At 41.0% G+C, this 18,110-nt stretch overlaps 1 protein-coding gene across 7 annotated transcripts in view; it reads left to right on the top strand.

The window, feature by feature from the left end:
- The window catches only part of WDFY2 (WD repeat and FYVE domain containing 2), a 235,604-nt gene that overhangs the window by 203,987 nt on the left and 13,507 nt on the right, over positions 1 to 18,110 (top strand). For all 7 annotated transcript variants that reach the window (XR_012079966.1, XM_072976193.1, XM_072976194.1 and 4 more), the window contains 2 exons: positions 5,220 to 5,346; positions 16,681 to 16,786. Coding sequence is in view for 6 of the 7 variants with exons in the window: in XM_072976193.1 (XP_072832294.1) it covers positions 5,220 to 5,346; positions 16,681 to 16,786 (233 nt within the window). In the remaining variant the exon portion in view is untranslated. The remainder of the gene's footprint in view (positions 1 to 5,219; positions 5,347 to 16,680; positions 16,787 to 18,110) is intronic.

Raw genomic sequence — 18,110 nt, 5'->3', positions numbered from 1 at the left:
ATACAGGCTTGTTCAATGACTGTTAGGATAATTATTGAAAGTAACAGTGCAGCTATAGCAAAATAACTAAAATAAGAATACTCACAGTGAAGATGTGCAAGTTTAAATCATTAAATTGAAAGCTTAATTTTTGTTTACAGTGGAGACTTTCACATCCAAAAGACGCAGATTTCCATCAAGTCAGTCAGGTCATTGGATCCCCATGTGATGAGGGCTGCCACACGTCGGTGAAGGGAGTCAGTGTAGCGCGTGCCCTGTTCAGCTCCCACTCACGGAGTATAAGCACTAGACCAGTAGGTGGAAATACTATGAGTGTAGCAAGTGTGGTGAAGCCCCAGTGCCGCACGTAGGCTGCGTTGGGAACAGGGAACAAGAGGGCCTCCCCTTGTCACAAGAGTTAAAGGGAGGCTTCTAGGAAGGCGGTATTTAAACAACAACTTAAGGAGAAAGAGGAGCTACCCAGGTGGTGAGAACGTTCCAGGCCCTGAATATATGAAGCAGGTTTGAAGCCAGGAGTGGGTGTGAGTGGAGTCCAGTGGCCCGTGTTGAAAGCCAGGAATACCGGGTGAGGAACACAGGGTGACTGCAGGCAGCGTGAGGAACTGTGGACATTCTTAGGCGGTGGGAAACCAGCGATGAAGCTGAAGCAGGTTAGCAACATGGTTTCCGTGGTAAGAAATGGCTTGGTAGCAAGGGTGGTGGATTGAGTCGGGGTGGGAGTGGATGTGAGGAGACCATGTGGAAGAAAGGAGTCCCTGTTTGGACTGGGAGGATGGCAGTCAGCATGGAGGGAAGGAAGGGGAGGGGTTCCCGCTCTGTTTTGGAGATGAGGAGTCAGCGGCACTTGGTGATTGGTTGAGGTTTTCTCTCTGGGTGGACGATGATGCTATTGACAGAAACCGGGAAGGTTGGAGGTGACTGCAGGTTTGGAAGAGAATATCATGGTGCTTTAAACTGAACATGACCAAGAGGCACCCTTGCGGAGGCAGCAAGGAGACAGCCGAATGTCCAGTTGTGGGTCTCAGGGGGAAGATGCAGCCTGGAGATGGAGCTCGTGTATTTTTCCAGAAACACTCATCACTTCCACCTAGAGCCAAATACAATAACCGAAAGGTCACATACTTTATTCTAGAAGCTTCATGGTCTGAGGACTTACTTCGATGGCTCTCCTGTAGCCGCGTTTTGCCTCCACGCCCTCACCTTGCAGTCCGAGGGGTGCCGCTCTTGGTGAGTTGCCAGGTCACGCTGGTGTAGACAGACCCAGCAGTGTCCAGCCCTGACTTTCTGACACCCCACCTCGTCTTTAGCTTGTGCGGGATATGTTGTGAAAGTATCCAAAGATTAGTTCACTGAACATTTGGTAGCACATATGAAATTTCTAAAAATGTTTATCTGGTTTATCTGTTTGATCTGGTTCCACAGTTGAGAATCTCTTTTAAGTAAATCAGAAATGTGAACCAAGATTTATGTATAAAAATGTTCATCTTAGCAAAATTTATAGTAGTTAAAAGATGAGAAAAATCTAGTAAATAAAATATCCCACACATCCCTGTGTTGGGATATTAGGCAGCCATTAAAAATTCCCTTTATCAGCATATATAAGAATATAGCTAAATTTTATAATGATCAAAACCTTTTACTTTTAATAATAAATTATTTGTGTTAAAACTTACCGGTCGTATCGTGGACGTCCAAGGCAGGGAGAAGCATGTAATGAAACATCGAGGGGAAGCAGAAATCTGGAGGGAAGTACGAAGAAATGAAATAAATGATTTTCATCAGTTAAAATACCATGAACCCTGGAAACCCACAACCGTTGGCACCCTGGCTCTCACTCTTTATCCCTGCTCTAGGTTGTGGAGGGCGAGGAGAGTGGCCTGGGGGTGGACGGGGCTGGAGGGGTGTGGGTCTGCACTGCTCTGGAAAGCAGGCTCATTGTTAATGGGGTGTCATTGCTTCTAGGCCTTCTCAGTAGACAGAGGGCTTATTCTAACCTCCCCCCATTTGTAACTCCCACTATAATAGCGAGAAACTGAGCTCTCATTATCCTCAATTCATTTACTTAGTTGCTTAATCCTAGAATACACGTAAAATAGTTCCAGAATTGCCAACCTTTATAAACTATAGCCCTGTGAAATACAGACTCACTGAGTACTGCATTTGTGTACAGATCTTTTTTTATTTGGTTTATTACCATTTTCCAAAGTTAATTTTGTTGATTCGTCCCCTGACCCCCTTCAGTGAGGTTGGATCATTCACTTATGTATAACACAGCCGGGTTCACTTGCTTCTGTTTATATTTCAGTTTAAGTCCTCCACCCACCCCCACCCCCACCCCGCTAGGAGACACACACTCCTAGTTTTTATGTTTTACTTGTTTTTGAGTATGTGAAACACTAAACTCGGAACCAAACAAAAAATATGTGATGAAAATGTCACTCCCCTTCATCTGTTCTCTGTTCCCAGTGCCCAGCCTCTTCCACACACCTGCTCTAGGTAACAAATCTCATTAATTTCTCATCCACCCTTTTTTCTTAGATGTAGGTAGCATAATGCAGATACTCTTTTGCCCTTTGCCTTTTTCAGTTTATAGTGTATTCTGGAAATCGCGTCATATCCATCCAGCAGGCCTTCATCCTTTTTCATGGCTGCTTAGTACTCCATGTGAATGGAGTTTATTCACCTACTCTCTTATATGAGCGTTTAAGTTGTTCCCAATGTTTTGCTGTTTCAAACAATGTTGAGATGAATAGCCTTGTACATATGTATTTTGAATGTTATTTGATGGGAGTGGGGACAGTCTCTTGAACACAAATTCCTGGAAGTGAGAACCTGGATTGAAAGCTAAGTGTGTATGTAGTTTTGCTGGGTGTGGTTCCTCCCATATTACTGGTTTGCATTTTCATCAACAGTGTATGAGAGTGCTTTGTCTCCCCAGAGCTTTTATAACAAAATGTGTGTCATACTTTTAAATTTTCTAGGCAAGATTTTGATGATGGCTCGTATAAGGATGGTAGCAGTGGAGGTGGTGAGCAGTGCTTAGATTCTTGATAACATTTTGGAGGAAAAACCAATTCAGAGTTTATAGTGGGTTGCTTTGGAGGCCAATCTAACAGATTCCCGACCAGGGTTCTCTCCAAATCTGTTTGAATATTAGGTATCAATATTAACAGTCTAAATTAGTAAGTTCTTTCTGCTTGTCTTACATTTATGAAGCTTTGGGTGACTCTTGGACCAGCTTGTTATAATATTCCAGTAATTATATGGCACTATAACAGGTAATGCTGCTGCTCTAACAAATGACTTGCAGCATTTCAGTGGCTTAATGCAGTGGCTTATTTCTCGCTCATGTAACAACCCAGTGCAGATGTTCCTACTCTATTCCATGTGATGATTCAGGATCCCGGGATCCTTCTAGGCTTTCTCTGTGCCCTGGGGTCGTGGAGTCCTCTAGGAGAAAGTGTAAAGAGAAAGTAGAAGAGGGACATCCTAACTGCCTTGGCCTGGAAGAGATGCCTATGACTTCCATGTGCTTTCTGGGTTCCATTGCTGAGAAATCACATGCCCCCTACTTGCAAGAGGGACCAGTGAATGTGGTCCAGCTTTCCAGGGGGTGCTGTGTATACGGAAGGGGAAACACGAATTTCAGTAGACCATTAGCTAACTCTGCCACATATAGTTAACAAAGTGAGTCATTTGAGTACTGTGTGGGAATAAACATTTTGCAAGATGAAATGCATAAGCATTCCAGTCTCATATACTGCAGGAAGGTTGGGGGTGGTATATGGAGTTTGATAACAGGGAGAGAAGAAGAGAGAACACAGGAGAAATTGCTTGGCTTTGAAAGGCTAAGCAAGCATCGCAGAGGAGTTGGGGAATTGTGTGTGTTCTTACGTGGGCAGGAATATAGACAAGCAGAATGCTGTGCAGGTATAGGAAGAAGCTGTTAAGCATAATCCAGAATAGTGGGGTTTTTTTTCCTTTTGTCCTTGAAAAGATATCTTCTGAAACAATTATACGAGAGAAACTTTCTTTAAAGCTTTTTTTTTCATTTTTTATTGTTATTTGTTGAAATATAGTTGATTTACAGTATTGTGTTAGTTTCTGGTGTACAACGTAGTGATTCAGTTATACATATGTGTTCTTTTTCATTATAGGCGATTACAAGATACTGAATGTAGTTCCCGGTGCTATACAGTAGGACCTATTTTGTATATAGTAGTTTGTACCTAAAAGCCTTTAAAGTGCAGTAGTTCATTAGAACAAATTGATAGGCTAAATTTTAAAAATGTCAGGTTCCAACAAATAAGCAATTTTGTGTTCTTTTCAGAATACAGTATTTTTCAATAATGTAAAAAATTAGTATTCTTACCTTGTTAAGTATTCATAGGCTTTGTGCTCATCTTATATAGAAAAAGTTACTATTGTTCTCAGTACAGGAAGTTTGATTTACAAGGGGACTGCCAGGGAAGGAAGTCTGTCGTAATATTTTATACCACCTGAGTAATGCTAGTAACCAGCATTGCTGCTGCACGCTGCAGTTTACAGAGTGGTCCTGTGTAATCGATGCAATCTTTCTTACTGCCGTCCTAGTGAAGCAGGTGGCGGTCAGGTTGATACCATCATCAATAGCAGTAGTAGTGCTAATCACATTCCCCCCCAACCCCAATTTACAGTTGAGGACACTGACACTTAAGAATGTAAGTAGTTTTTCCAGAATCTATAGATTTAAATTCCCAAAGAACGAAAGTAAATTTTAAAGTCTCATGTTGTTGTCTATCCATATCTGTGTTCAAGAATTTAAAAAAATCTAACTGAGCTTTTTAAAACTCCACTTACTTCTCATCTGTTATTGTAGGGGTGGGAGGTAGAGAGCAGCTTTAAAAAATACGGTGACTATTTCCAAACAGTATAATATTTTCCATTCTTCTTAGAATTATGTCTGTTGTTTTGAAGGTCAATTAATTGCCTCTTTCATTTCCCTTTGGTCTTTACGGTAATTGATTTTATGGGGCATTAAATTTTGGGAGAGAAATCCTTAAAGGGTGTGACTTTTATTTTCGGAGCTAGTTTTTTTCTCTTTTGGGACTTACTTGTTCTTTCAGCAACAGTGTGTTGTCAGCCAAGAACTGCACGAGACCCTCACTCCTTTGCTCTCACACTATGTGAATAACGCTGTTCCTTTGCGACTGATGTCTGGCTGTTATCTGTCTTCTCAGGTGGGGTGACGGCTCTCTGCTGGGACCCCGTCCAGCGCGTGTTGTTCTCGGGCAGTTCCGATCACTCTGTCATCATGTGGGACATCGGTGGGAGAAAAGGAACGGCCATCGAGCTCCAAGGACACAAGTAAGGCCGCTGATGCTTGTGTAAAGAGCTCTGAGAAAACATTCCCAGCTGCCTGCGGGGACAGAGGCGTGCGGGCCAGTCTCGGTGGCAGGATCTGAGCGCGGGAGTAACGTGGCAGGAACGCAAGTAATGGTCACTTTGATTTATATCTGGACGTAGTGTGTTTACTTATTTATACCTCATTTTATTCCACAGAGGATTTGAGACTGCTTACAAAAGCCATAAAATAGAATAATGGCAGCCAGGAAAAAAACAGTAAAAATTAGAACCAGGGAAGAATATGAGTCAAAATTTGAGAGTGAGAGAAAAAACAGCTTCGAAATACAAGCCATGCAGGCCCACAGAATTTCTGTAATTGAGTTCAAATGCTGCTTCAAGATCCCTGGCAGCTTAAGGAAAAGGGGAGAGAGAAAATCCTCACCCAGTACATTTTGTCCTTCACCAGCTATTTATTGAGTCCTCGCCTTGCTGCCTGTCAGGCTCTTCTTCCTCATGGGGTGGATTTCAGGGGGCTGAGAAGAGCAGAGAAAGCTCTGTGTTTCCTTGGAGCAGTTCTCAGACCTTCTTGTGTACAAAGAATTACTGAGGAATCTATTAAGAAGCAAATTCCTGGGCCCTGTCTTCTGAGATTCGGGCCACTGGTCCGGGCTGCGGGCCTCTGTGTCCTAGCAAACCTCCCAGGCAGGTGTGCTGGTGACCCTCGGACCACACTCCGGTTTGACCTGTGTGTGCTGCTCACGGTCCCTGAAGGCAAAGCATGATTGTTGCAGAGAATTTTCGATCTACTTTAGAACTCTAAAGCCAATCTGAATTGCTTTTTTGTTTTTTATTGAAATATAGTCAGTTTACAATGTTGTGTTAATTTCTGGTGTGCAGCATAGTGATTCAGTTATATATATATATATATATATATATATATATATATATATATATTCCTTTTCATATTCTTTTTCATTATAGGTTATTTACAAGATATTGAATATAGTTCCCTGTGCTATATAGTAGGACCTTGTGGTTTATCTATTTTATATATAGTAGTATCTGCAAATGAGTTGTTCATAACTTGTAAATTTTTCTAAATGATATTTAGAGTGACTCTAGTATCAGACTCTAATATCAGCTCCTGTGAATTGACTGATTTAAAGCATCATTAGCTCTGCCTGTAGATCTGCCTGGAAACACTAGTTTTAAAAACTTCTCCTGAGTGGTTAAATTTACAGTTTGGGAGTATTGGATATGAGCTAATTCAATTTTAGAGGGCCTATGCACGAATCATTATTTTTTGTGTTAGAGTTTAGTTTTAGAGAAGGTGCTGTTAAGCCCTTCTTTCCCACACGAGAGAACAGATCAGTTGTCTGGGGCTACGCCTGGCTTGTGGGGCCACTGGGACCTCAATATCAGCTTATTAAAGGAATCATTCCCTTATATTTATCTCCATGACAAGGGGACATATATCGAGATCACGTAGACGAAGTTGACATCATCCATGTAAGTGAAGAGAAAGGGAAGCCAAGTACAGTCTTGTTTAATAGCACTCGGTTATTATCTCATCTGCCAAGTAACTCCTGCTACTCGGACTCACTCAGCGAAATAAAATACAGGCTTTGAATGAAGACCAATACTATTTGTTGGACCCATTCAGGTTAGCTCATAACTAGTTTTATTTCTGCACAGTGGTTCACGAAGACTGCAAGCAGGCAGGTGTCACAGGGCTCACTGCCAGCATCCCTGGGTGCTGCATGTCCTCGGGCAAAACGTTGTTCTGGGAAGCTTGCACCGATAGTTGGGTAAGAAAGGAAAAGCTGTGTAGTTGAAATAGGGTCTCTCAGTTTCAGAAAAATGGAGCCTAAACTGCTAGGTCTTCCATTTCTAAGAAATACAAGCTTGGCCTTTTAGAAAATGGAACAGACCGTCCTTGGAGTCCATCCTGATAGGATCCCACCCTGGGAGCTTGGTGGGGCAGGCAGACTGGGCGATCTGGAGCTACCAGTCAGAACTGGCTTTAAACAGGAGTAACGGCAGAAGGCCTTTGCCTGGTGCTTTATTTAATTCAAGCTGAGTAATAAGGTGAACTCTTTGAAGGCATTCTTGTCACCAGGTCTTAGCCTATGAGGGGTTGTCCGGGTGCCACAGAGCTGGGAGAGGTAACTCCCTCATCATCCCTGCTGTCTGTGAGAGTGGTTTGCATACTCGAGGTGGGGAAGGGGAAGCTGTTGGAGCTGCTGGAAGAAGGACAATGGGATCCACAGAGAAGGTGCAGGCAAGAAGGGGTTAGGCCATCAGGCAGGAAAAGGCCCGCTTTCACGGCAGCCATTCCTTTGCCCTGAAGATTGGCCACTGGACTGGCATTTGGTGATTCTTGTGTTGGAGTAGCACCTAATATTTTGTCAAAGAGCTCTCTAAACACACAGACACTTCCATTTGATCTTACAGTCACCCTATGAAAGAGAGAAGTCAGATGTCATTTTCTCGATGAGAATATTGAGCTACCATCCTCAAAGACCCCAGCTAGGGGTCTCCCAGACCTTAGTTCTGTCCAGCGGAGACAGCTATTCAGATCCTTCTTTGTATCCAGCACTGTGCTAGGCACTGGGATACAAAAAAAATGAACATTGAATACCATGTGGTCCCGCCATGTCCGATGATGTTCTGTCTCTTTTCTGCTTTAGAGGCCAGAGATTTTCTGCTTGGGGCCCCAGGCTGCCCCTCGATCTACTGCAATCACTCATTTTCCCACCTTCCCGCAAGGTGACTCTTTGCGGTTAGAGTTCCAAATCGGGGACCAGTTTGGTGAGCTGGGGCGCCGCGGAGAGCTGACCAGTCCTGAGATCGCCGCCCCTCAGGGTGGAGAGACTGCCCTCTCCTCTTCTGGAAACGTTTAACAGCTCCCTGTGTCTTCTGTCTTGGGTACTGAGCCTTCACACCATCCTTCAGTGGCAGAAATAAAACATTTATGTAGCTCGTTTGATTTGGTGTGTAAAATGCCATCAAAGCAGAGAGAGCGTTAGCACAAGTAAGTGATTGATGACAGCAAAGATGTTTCCAAGTCTGAGGGAAAAAAAGCTAAGAAAGTATACTTCTAGAGAACAGTATTATCTGCATTTGCAGCACTTTGGCGTTTTTATTTCCTACAGCAAGTGGAACGTGATTGCATGCTAGCTCTGTGGAAGGAAAGGCAAAGAAGATGTTCTAATTTCAAGGACTAGCTATGTTTTTCAAGAGTCAGTTACCAGTTGGATGGATATTATTGAAGCATAAACCTGGACATTTATTGTCCCGTGCTCACCTTTTCAAATCTAATAATGGTACTTGGACTTTTTAGATCCTTTTTTATTCTTAGATAATACCTGTCATTTCATGACCAACTTTATGACCACATTTTTCTTTCTCATAGTGTTTTCTTAGGCTTCTAAGACTTTGTGGCAATTTAATTTAATGGTAACTTAATTTAAAGCCCACGGAAAGGGTCTGAGTGGTCCCTTGTGATGAGTTCCTCTGCCGAGACTGGGATGCGCAGGTTACATGAGGCTCGGGCTCAGCCGTGACCCTCAGCACACGTGGCCTGTGTATTTGCTTCTTCTTCCCACCATCCCAGCTCGTGGTTTCTCTCTTTCTCCTCTTACCGTTGTTATAAGCATCCTCAAATTATTTTGGTAAAGAAGTAGGCTATTCATAAGTAGTGTTCATTGGGACAATTTGTGCTCTTCTCTTGTATCAAGTAAGTTGCACGTGAAGTTAGTGCAATGAAAGAAAGTAAAATTCTTGCATTCAGCTTCTTCTAGGTTTGGGGGAGGGGACCAAGGATAAATACATATGAAAGTTCTCTCCCCTTATGACTTCGAAGCGTTTCTCACCTAACACTAGAGACTTATTAGGGGAGAGGGGATTGACTATTCGGCTAAACTCATAATAGATCAAATTTCAGCTATTAGAGTTCTCATAGAAGGTAGCATCTTGTCAAAGATAGAGGGGCTGCATCGTATGGTCACTAAGTGCCAGGTCTGAGCCAGGCCAGGCTGTGTACAACTCAGCCCTCCTGCTGGCTGTGTAGGCCTTGACCAGGCACTTCATCTCTGATCCTCAGTTTCCTTGTCTAAAATAGGGATAATATTGGAAAGAAAACCCCTCAAAGTTTGTCAAAAGCCGTAAATGATATAATGCATGTAAAATAATTAGCACAAGAGGAAGGGGTCGTTAGTGGCAGCGGTTAACATTATTCTTGTTAGTGAAAATGATAATAATTCAAAAATCAAGCTTTCAGGTAAGATTACTGTTTCCCTCTGATTGTAGCATTTCCAGTGGAATTATTGCCACATCTACCTACTCCCTCTACTCCTAATACATTCAACAAGTGTTGACTGAGCTCCGTCCACATACCAGTCATTGTATTGGGCTCTTAGGACCCGAAGGTGACTAAACAAACAGTCCTTGCCTGTACGGAGCTGTGCTAGAAGTATGAGAACGAGGTAGACCGGGGGACAGTTTGATCCAGATCTTGGGAGATGAAGAGATTCTCATAGTTCTCAGGATTAGGATGTATTACCCAAACAGCACAGTGTTTTCAAGAAATTGCAAGTGGACAGAGGACCAGTGGCTGAACTTCTACCCTAGCCAGTTAAAAGCAAAATGTTGTTGATGCTCAAACCAGTGTTTCCAGAAAGGAGACCTTGAGCGTCAGGTTCAGACTTGGCTGTGGCCCAAGGATCGCTGGGGAGGCAGATCCTTCTGGGGTCCCTTTGGTGTGAGTGAGATAACCCTAGATGTCAGTTATTCCAGAGACCTCTCACGTGTGGATTGCTCACAAGCCTTCTCTGGTCCTTGGAGACGTGGATAACTTAGGAGCGTGGGATTTTGTATATGAGAGAGTAAGATGCATAAGTGATTAGTTTCACCAACTGGACTAGGATTTTTCATTCTTTGGGAAGTTTCATTTCTTTACTATGTATTTAAGTCCCCCCTACTCTTAGGGGATGGAATAGGGCCTAAGTTGACATTTGGGTAGACGTTAACCTGTGTCTTAACATCTGTTACTATAAAGAGGCTAAGGGCTTCTCTACCCTTCTTCCTTGAGAAGCATCAGACACAGGACGAGCGTCATGGGCGTGTGACCTGTGCAGTCATATGAGGCCTCACGCTTAGAAAGGCCTCATGCTTGGCTTAATGCTCTGCTGTCACCACCTTGTAATTCTTAATAATTTTAGCAAAGGGCCCTGTATTTTCATTTTGCATCGGATCCCCCATATTACATAGCTGGGCCTGATCAGACATGTTGCCTCCAGGGCTGGTGAGAAAGGAAGTGAAGCCATCCCACTAAGTATAGTCTTTGTAAATGGTGGGTCCTGGTGGTTGTGCCACGTGGGGTCTTTGTACACTCATAAAGGCATTTGCAGTGCAGTACATGGAAGGCGCATCCATGAAATAATGACCAGTTTTGAGATGCTTTCTAGTATAAATGCTACAGTGATGCCAGATGAAACATGAAGGCAAGAAGATATCTTTATTCTTTATAATCCTTGATCTGTGAACCTGGGGATGTCCCCTCATCTTGTTTTTAACTGCAGGGTGGTTGTATTTTTGAATACTTAAATCAAGAAGTCCCCAAGCAGCTTTATTACAAAGCTTGGATCCAGCATTCATCATTGTGTTCTTCTGTGTTGAAATACTAACAGGACTGGAGTCCCATAAATTATGTGTCTGTTGCTGAATGTTGCTGCCAGCTCTGAGTGGCAAAGCAGTTCCTTCTGTAGCTTATTTTGGTTTTGCAAGATCGTTGATGTGTATCAAGATGCCTTAACAAATGAAGTGGAGCTCAAATCACTGGGTTATGAGGCTGTTCAACTAGATAGATTTTCCTTCTTGCCCTTGAATGTCACCATGGTGGCAGTCCATACTCTAAAATATATGAAATAACAACCAGGAGAGAGAGAAAACAACTGTTTTTTATTGAATACATGTCAAAGATTTTGTATTAGTCATTTAGTAATAAAGGAACTGGTAAGATGTTACTTCCAGTTCAAAGGAAAATCCAGAGTAGAAACATGCATAGACAGCGGAGGATGCTAAGTGAATTTGTGTTTTCACAATTTGCTGCTCCTTAGGGAGAGAGTAGGGCATCAGATTTGGTTGTATCTTCACTGGACAAGATTCATGTACAATAGTATCAGTTTTCTGTAACTTACAGAGTTACAGGATAGCACGAAGATACTGAAGGTACAGACCCCCATAGAGTCAGATAATCTGGAGGGGTGTGTTAGACCACACCTGCTATTCCACTGGAAAGATACCCAGTAATTTCTTTTTGCCCATTTCAAAGTTTTTTGGCCTACCCAAGGTTCTTCCTCCCTCTTCTCCTGTAATCATAATCATCTCAAAGATTATTCTTGATCACAAAAAAAGGCTGGTCTCATAAAGTTTGGCCTAATTATTTCCAATGGTGCAGTGAAAGTGTTAATTAACCCTATAGGTCATCTTGGTTTGCTTTGCAAATACGGAGCCCTTCAGTATTAAACAACTGTTAAGCCCACAAAATTTACTTTTGCTGGAAGTTTTTATAAGGAATCTTGGGATGGGCTTTTCAAAGCCCATTATCTGCTATCCCAAGGCTAAGAAACCAAGCCCAAGAAAATCTCCACCGTTTTTCACCTATGGTCCTTATAACCTTGGTCAAATTCCTTGAGGTTTCCAAGATTTGCTAGATTCCTGGCCTGATAGCTTCCTAAGCACCTGTAAGACCAGGACTCTGCAAACCAGGTACCAGGCCAGTTTTCCTTTGAGGGGGTGGGGATTATAGGCTTTAAGCTCTCTTAATTCTTAAAGAGGCTAGTCATATGTGACTCAGTGAGCATTATTATCCTCTCGTAAGGGCTTGGTGGCCCAGGGATATCCTGTGGATGGATTCTAACAAACCTGTGGAATAACTATATTGCTATGAAAATCAGGGGGACTCAGTTTTTGAATTCTGGGGGATCCGTGATAACTGGCTATCATTTTTAAATGATAGCCAAATTTAGCTTATCAAACAGAGTTGACTGCATTGAAGGTTAAAGATAGCATAAAAAGAGAAAAGGCATCCTCATGAATCCAGAAAACAGAACATTAGAACAGTATCAGCAGTATTCCAGATAAGTGACCACAGTAAAATCTTCCTCTTCAGTTCATTCAGTCCTGTGTCTTTAATTCTTGTTCTGTTGGTTCTTGGTTGAAAAGTCTGCCTTCATGAAGCCATCTGCATCCTGACTAAAAAGATTCCGGAAATCCAAGAAAATCCTGACTCAGGCCACTGGCACAGCTCACACACGACTTAAGCAATGTCAGTTCAGTGGCCTTTGCCCAAGAGTCTGTTCTTTGAATATCAATATTTAAAAATACCTGGTACATACGGTCCTTTTCCACGAAATTCTTGAGATTGTCCTTTCTGGCCTATAGCCTGTAAAGAGCCTTCAGGCAAGCATCAAACTAATACAAAGTTATCTGTAGATTATAGAGGCTTAATGGTTAATTTTTTACTCTGACAGGCATCAGAATTGAGAAGAGTAAAATTCTCTATTGAGCTACTCTACATAACTATTTCCTAAGAGTTTCTGATCAATATTTCCCCTGAAGGTAAAAACATTAGAGACAATGACCTCACTGATAAATCTCCAGGGTTTTCCCATATAGTATATAATTTCAGAAATATATTAATACTATTTTACCCATACCAACTTAACCTAGGGAAAACTAAGCATCTCTTCTAACCTGACAACTCTTCCCTTGCAACTCTTAAAATGTAACACAGTTAGCAAAGGCGATTATTGATCGCGTCTCTCTTTTCAAAAGGTAAAGGAAACAAATCTTTTTGATATTCCAGGCCCCATCTAGGAAATCACCAAGATAGTTTTAGGTGTAAAAATAACCTCAAAAAAATTGTTTCCCCCAAAATATATAGAGTTCAGTCTGGGAAGGCAAAACCAAAATTACTCAGAAGATTTTTCAGGTACGATTAAGATAGGACCATGGGTGCCTAAAAAACAATGCTTGGTTATCTGTAGAATCAAAGTAACAAAAAAAAGTTTGAAAATAAATATAGAATGTAACACAGTCTTAAAGAACTTAGGTCTTTTCACAGTGAGAGCACTTGTTCTTTTTCTTTCCTTAAATAATCAGCGACTTTTCAAGTTAATGTAAAGCTCTGAAAATAATTTTGGTGAGACACAGAATCTCTGCTAGCCAGGCAGATTCCATAGAAGGTAAAGAATAAGATCATTTTGTATTGTAATTCAAGGCATTAATCAGTAAGCCAGGGAAGCAAGCCATCAAAACTGAGGGAGCTAGGCCAAAATTTTAATGTATTTTATACTTTTTTTTGATTCAAAGATTATAAACCAGAGCAAATAAAATTCACTTTCCAAGTTTTGTCTTTTATTTTTCTCTTTTATATTCTGAAACAAATTTATATTTTACTTTAAGAATTGCCTTTTCATTCACACTCTCTCAAAAGTATACCATGGAGTTTTCCAGAAGGTACATGAATGACATCACAAAAAGTGGAGAAAGAGATACGTATCTGGCTCTCTCCTATTAAGCCAGACATTGGAAAGACTTGCACAAATGTTAAACGATGCATTTTGTCATTCAGATATTTCATTTTGGGAAATACAGTTATTTTTCCCAAAATATATATTATTTATGTTAAAATGGATTTGTTATTGCTATCTTCAGATGAATCAATATTTTAAAAATTTCTCAGTTTTCATTCAAATACAATCATATGGACAGTTATCACTCACTTAAACCAAAACTCTTTGGTGTCCTCAAATGAGTTTTGAGAATATAAAGGGGCCCTGAGACCAGGAAGTTTGAGAACCACTGCTTTAAGAGAAAACTACTCTCTTTTTCTTCCCAAAACAAAAACACATACACAGTTGTATTTCTTTTTCATTATTGTACCTGGCCTAGTCTCAACCACCCATTTTAATTATAATAATTAACCAAAATAACTTATATTTCACAGAGAAGTTTGGGAAGAGAGAAGATGTGGATAACTGAGAACTTTCCATCACCTACAAGCATTTTAGCAGACTAGCATGGCTCCTGAAACATGTGACATAAATCACTTTTCCATCCCCTTAAAGTGGCAAAAAGTAACACATTCATTTGCCATGACTCACTTAAGTTACAGCCTCTCAGTAGCATATACGAATAAGAAGCAAACATACATAATCTTAATATTATGCTTTATAATCAAAGTTTCAGTATTCTCACTTACTTAGAAATTAGGTAGATACCCAACGACTGTCTGTCAGCTTAACTTAAATAAGTCCATTTTAAGTTACCTAAAGATTTTCGGAATTATCTTTAAATTGATATGCTACAAAACATAACTGCTGTATATATAAAAATTTTATGAGAAAAATTATTCATTTTAATTGAACACATTTATTTTTCACAATCTTAAACATTTTATAGGCATAATACTAGCTTATTTGACCAGTTATCCTGTATAAATTTAGGAGAAATCAACCCAAGTAAAATAAAATGTACATTTGCATTATATTTAACAGAGAATAAGTCAGAGAAAGATATAACTGTGTTTTAAAACTCATCATACTAGTATTATTTGCCAAAAAGTTACCTTAATTTTGGGAACTTGGATTCTTAAAATATCACTGAGTTAGATAGTATTTTATGTAAAATAATTTGTATGAAGTCTAGTAAATGTAAAGTCTTAGAGGTTCAATTTCCTTATTTTCTGTGAGGTTTAGGAATAGTCAGTTTATATAAACATCTGCTTACCTTTATAAGCAAGTGCTTATAATTTAAAAGATGCCATAATCTAATTTTTTGGTACCCTCCAGAAATAGGAAGTTTTCCATACGTAAGAGGTAAAGGTGCTTCTGAATTGCAGACACAGACACACAGGGCTTAATAGCTTCAGTTCTATATAACTGCAGCCACTAGTCAGAATAAACACAGAAGCACACAAAAAAATCACCAATCCAGATTTCGCAGAGTTATTTTCCTTCCCAGTGGGCACCAACTTCTTAATTGATTTGAGCTCAAAATAGAAAAATATTCAAACAAAACCAAACAAAAGAGATTCCCTGATCTTTCTCTTCCAAGGGAGACTAGATCTCTATTGTATTCTGTTAGTGTATCACTAAATTGTATGACCCTAAAACTGAATCATCCACCAGGAGGGAATAGCTTGCCAGCCATGTACAAACTAGAAAGAAAAATAAAACTCAAAATCAGTAAAGAGAGCATGAAAACTAGAGAAATAAGAGAGTCAGTGAAACTCAAGTCTGTGCTGCTCTGGATTCACACGGGAGCCGTGCGGGTCCCTTACACCTCAGGCAGCTCGGGTTACCTGGCTCTGCCAGCTACACCCAGGGGGCATTTCGAAAGACGACCTTAAAACCATAACATGAACAGATGGCACAGATTTTAGTTTATCAGTTAAGGAACCAGTGAGATATTATAATCAGTTCAACAGCCTTGTTCATCAAATGATGGTAACTGACAGAGACTACCTCTTCCTGGGAACTTAGCATCTTAAACGAACTTTTTTTTTCTAATTGAACTATAGTTGATTTATAATGTGTTAGTTGCAGGTGTACAGCAAAGTGCTTCATTTATACAGATACGTACATATATGTATATGTTCTTTTTCATATTCATTATAGGTTATTATAAGATAGTGAATATAGTTCCCTGTGCTAGACAGTTAATCCTTATTGGTTCTCTATTTTGTATATAGTGGTATGTCTCTATTAATCCATACCCCTAATTTATCCCTCCCCCTACCTTTTCCTTTGGACATAAATCGTAGCAGCATTTTCTTAGATCAGTCTCCCAAGGCAAAAGAAATGAAAGCAAAAATAAACATGGACCTCATCAAACCTATAAGCTTTTGCACAGCAAAGGAAACCGTAAACAAAACAAAAAGACAGCCTACGGGCTGGGAGAAAATATTTGCAAATGATGCAATTGACAAGGGCTTAATTTCCAAAATATACAAACAGCTCATACAACTCAATATCAGATACAACAAACAACCCAGTCAAAAAATGGGCAGAAGACCTACATAGACATTTCTCCAAAGAAGACATACGGATGGCCAACAGGCACATGAAAAGAGGTTCAACATTGCTAATTATTAAACGAGCATTTTGACTTATTTTAAATCTTGAGTACTCTCCCAGTGATAGCATGTTGACAGTTCCATCCAGTTTCCGAGATCAGCCCTTGGGTGGGGCCCTGGGTGGGCGCGCCTGTGACTGACTGCCAGGCTTCCTTCCCTTGGGGCTCACACCACTCTCCAGAAGTGCCCTTGACTCCTGATTTCCTTTGCAGTGACAGAGTCCAGGCCCTGTCCTATGCACAGCACACGCGGCAGCTCATCTCCTGTGGCGGCGACGGTGGGATCGTCGTCTGGAACATGGACGTGGAGAGGCAGGAGGTAGGCGCCACTGCAGCTCAGGCCACCCTCCACAGCCACCGGGCTGGGCTCCGCTGGAAAACACCTCAGCCTCCCCTCCTGCTCATTTCCTCTTTCCTTTATGACTAAACCATGAAATCAGACGTGTTGTGTCAGAAAATATAAAATTCTAGTATAAACGGAGCTTCCTTTTTCTTTTTAACCCCTCACAAACTGGCACGCAACTCTCCTGTAATGGAGAGGTCATGCACATCTCAACTGAGACTAAGCTATTTAGACTTTAACAACAAAAATTCTGGGGAGAAAAAGGAACCAGCCATTTCGGGTGGTTAGCCCTCAGGTGTAAAGTGCCTGACGAAAATGGAAAACTTCTGTGCTTTTATGTTTTGGGGGGACATGGTAGCTAGTGTGTGAGAAATGGTATTTGATGAAGTGAGAACCCTTAGTTTGGTATTAATAGAAATATTAGAAGTCATTACTTCTGTGTTTCTTTACGACTCATATTCTAAACACTTCTCCAGGTATAAATATATACATTGTAATTTTTAAGCACATATTTAAGTTTTATTGTAACATTCTTTTTTCAAAGAATTTTCTTTTTCATCTTTGAGCATCTTAACTGATTTGTTTACTAATATCCCCTTTGACGCATACTTTGAAGTTAACCATTTTCTCATTTCCCTACAGTTATGGTGGGTAAATTTCCCCTTTGATAGTGTATATTCTTCTAATTTATTTTCTAGCAGGATGCAAGAATTAGACAGAAAAGCAACACTTGAGAAAGACAAAAGCGCCTTCCCAACTTCTCTCCTTTCCCTCACCCCAGTCTCATTCCAAGAGAGTAGTTGCTATTACCCACAATGCAGTGCCTTCTAAGTGCCAGTAATTAAATGCTTAAGAAGATTAAAGCTTGATTTGCTCAAACCATAAATCCACAGGAGTTCTATTAGTAACTAATTAAAATGATCTTTACAGTTAGGGAGTGGGGAATTGTGGAATGTTGCTTTTGAAAGTACCACTTGGCCTCATCAGCATAAAGACAGGGAGCTCGGCGCAATGTTTGCTCGTCGTGCTAGCCGGACCCTGTGTGTGACGGATTATTCTGCACGGTGACCTGCTTTGGGTGAGGGCCAGTCACTCCTGGTCTGTCCTGGCTTCTTCCCAGGCCCGACTGACCAGAAGACCAGGGGACCCAGCCTCCACCCTTGATAGACAGAGGCCCAAAGGAGGGTAAGGATGCAGTTTCCAGAGACCATACCAGATGATTGGTGGGCAGCCCTTTGAGTCATCTTGCTTAAATTATGCCTTTTGACATGCAGGTATATGGGCACTTGGTATTTCTTGA

This window comes from Vicugna pacos, chromosome 14, assembly GCF_048564905.1.
Source record: "Vicugna pacos chromosome 14, VicPac4, whole genome shotgun sequence".
Classification (NCBI taxonomy): Eukaryota; Metazoa; Chordata; class Mammalia; order Artiodactyla; family Camelidae; genus Vicugna; species Vicugna pacos.
This window is presented reverse-complemented; position numbering and strand designations above follow the sequence as displayed.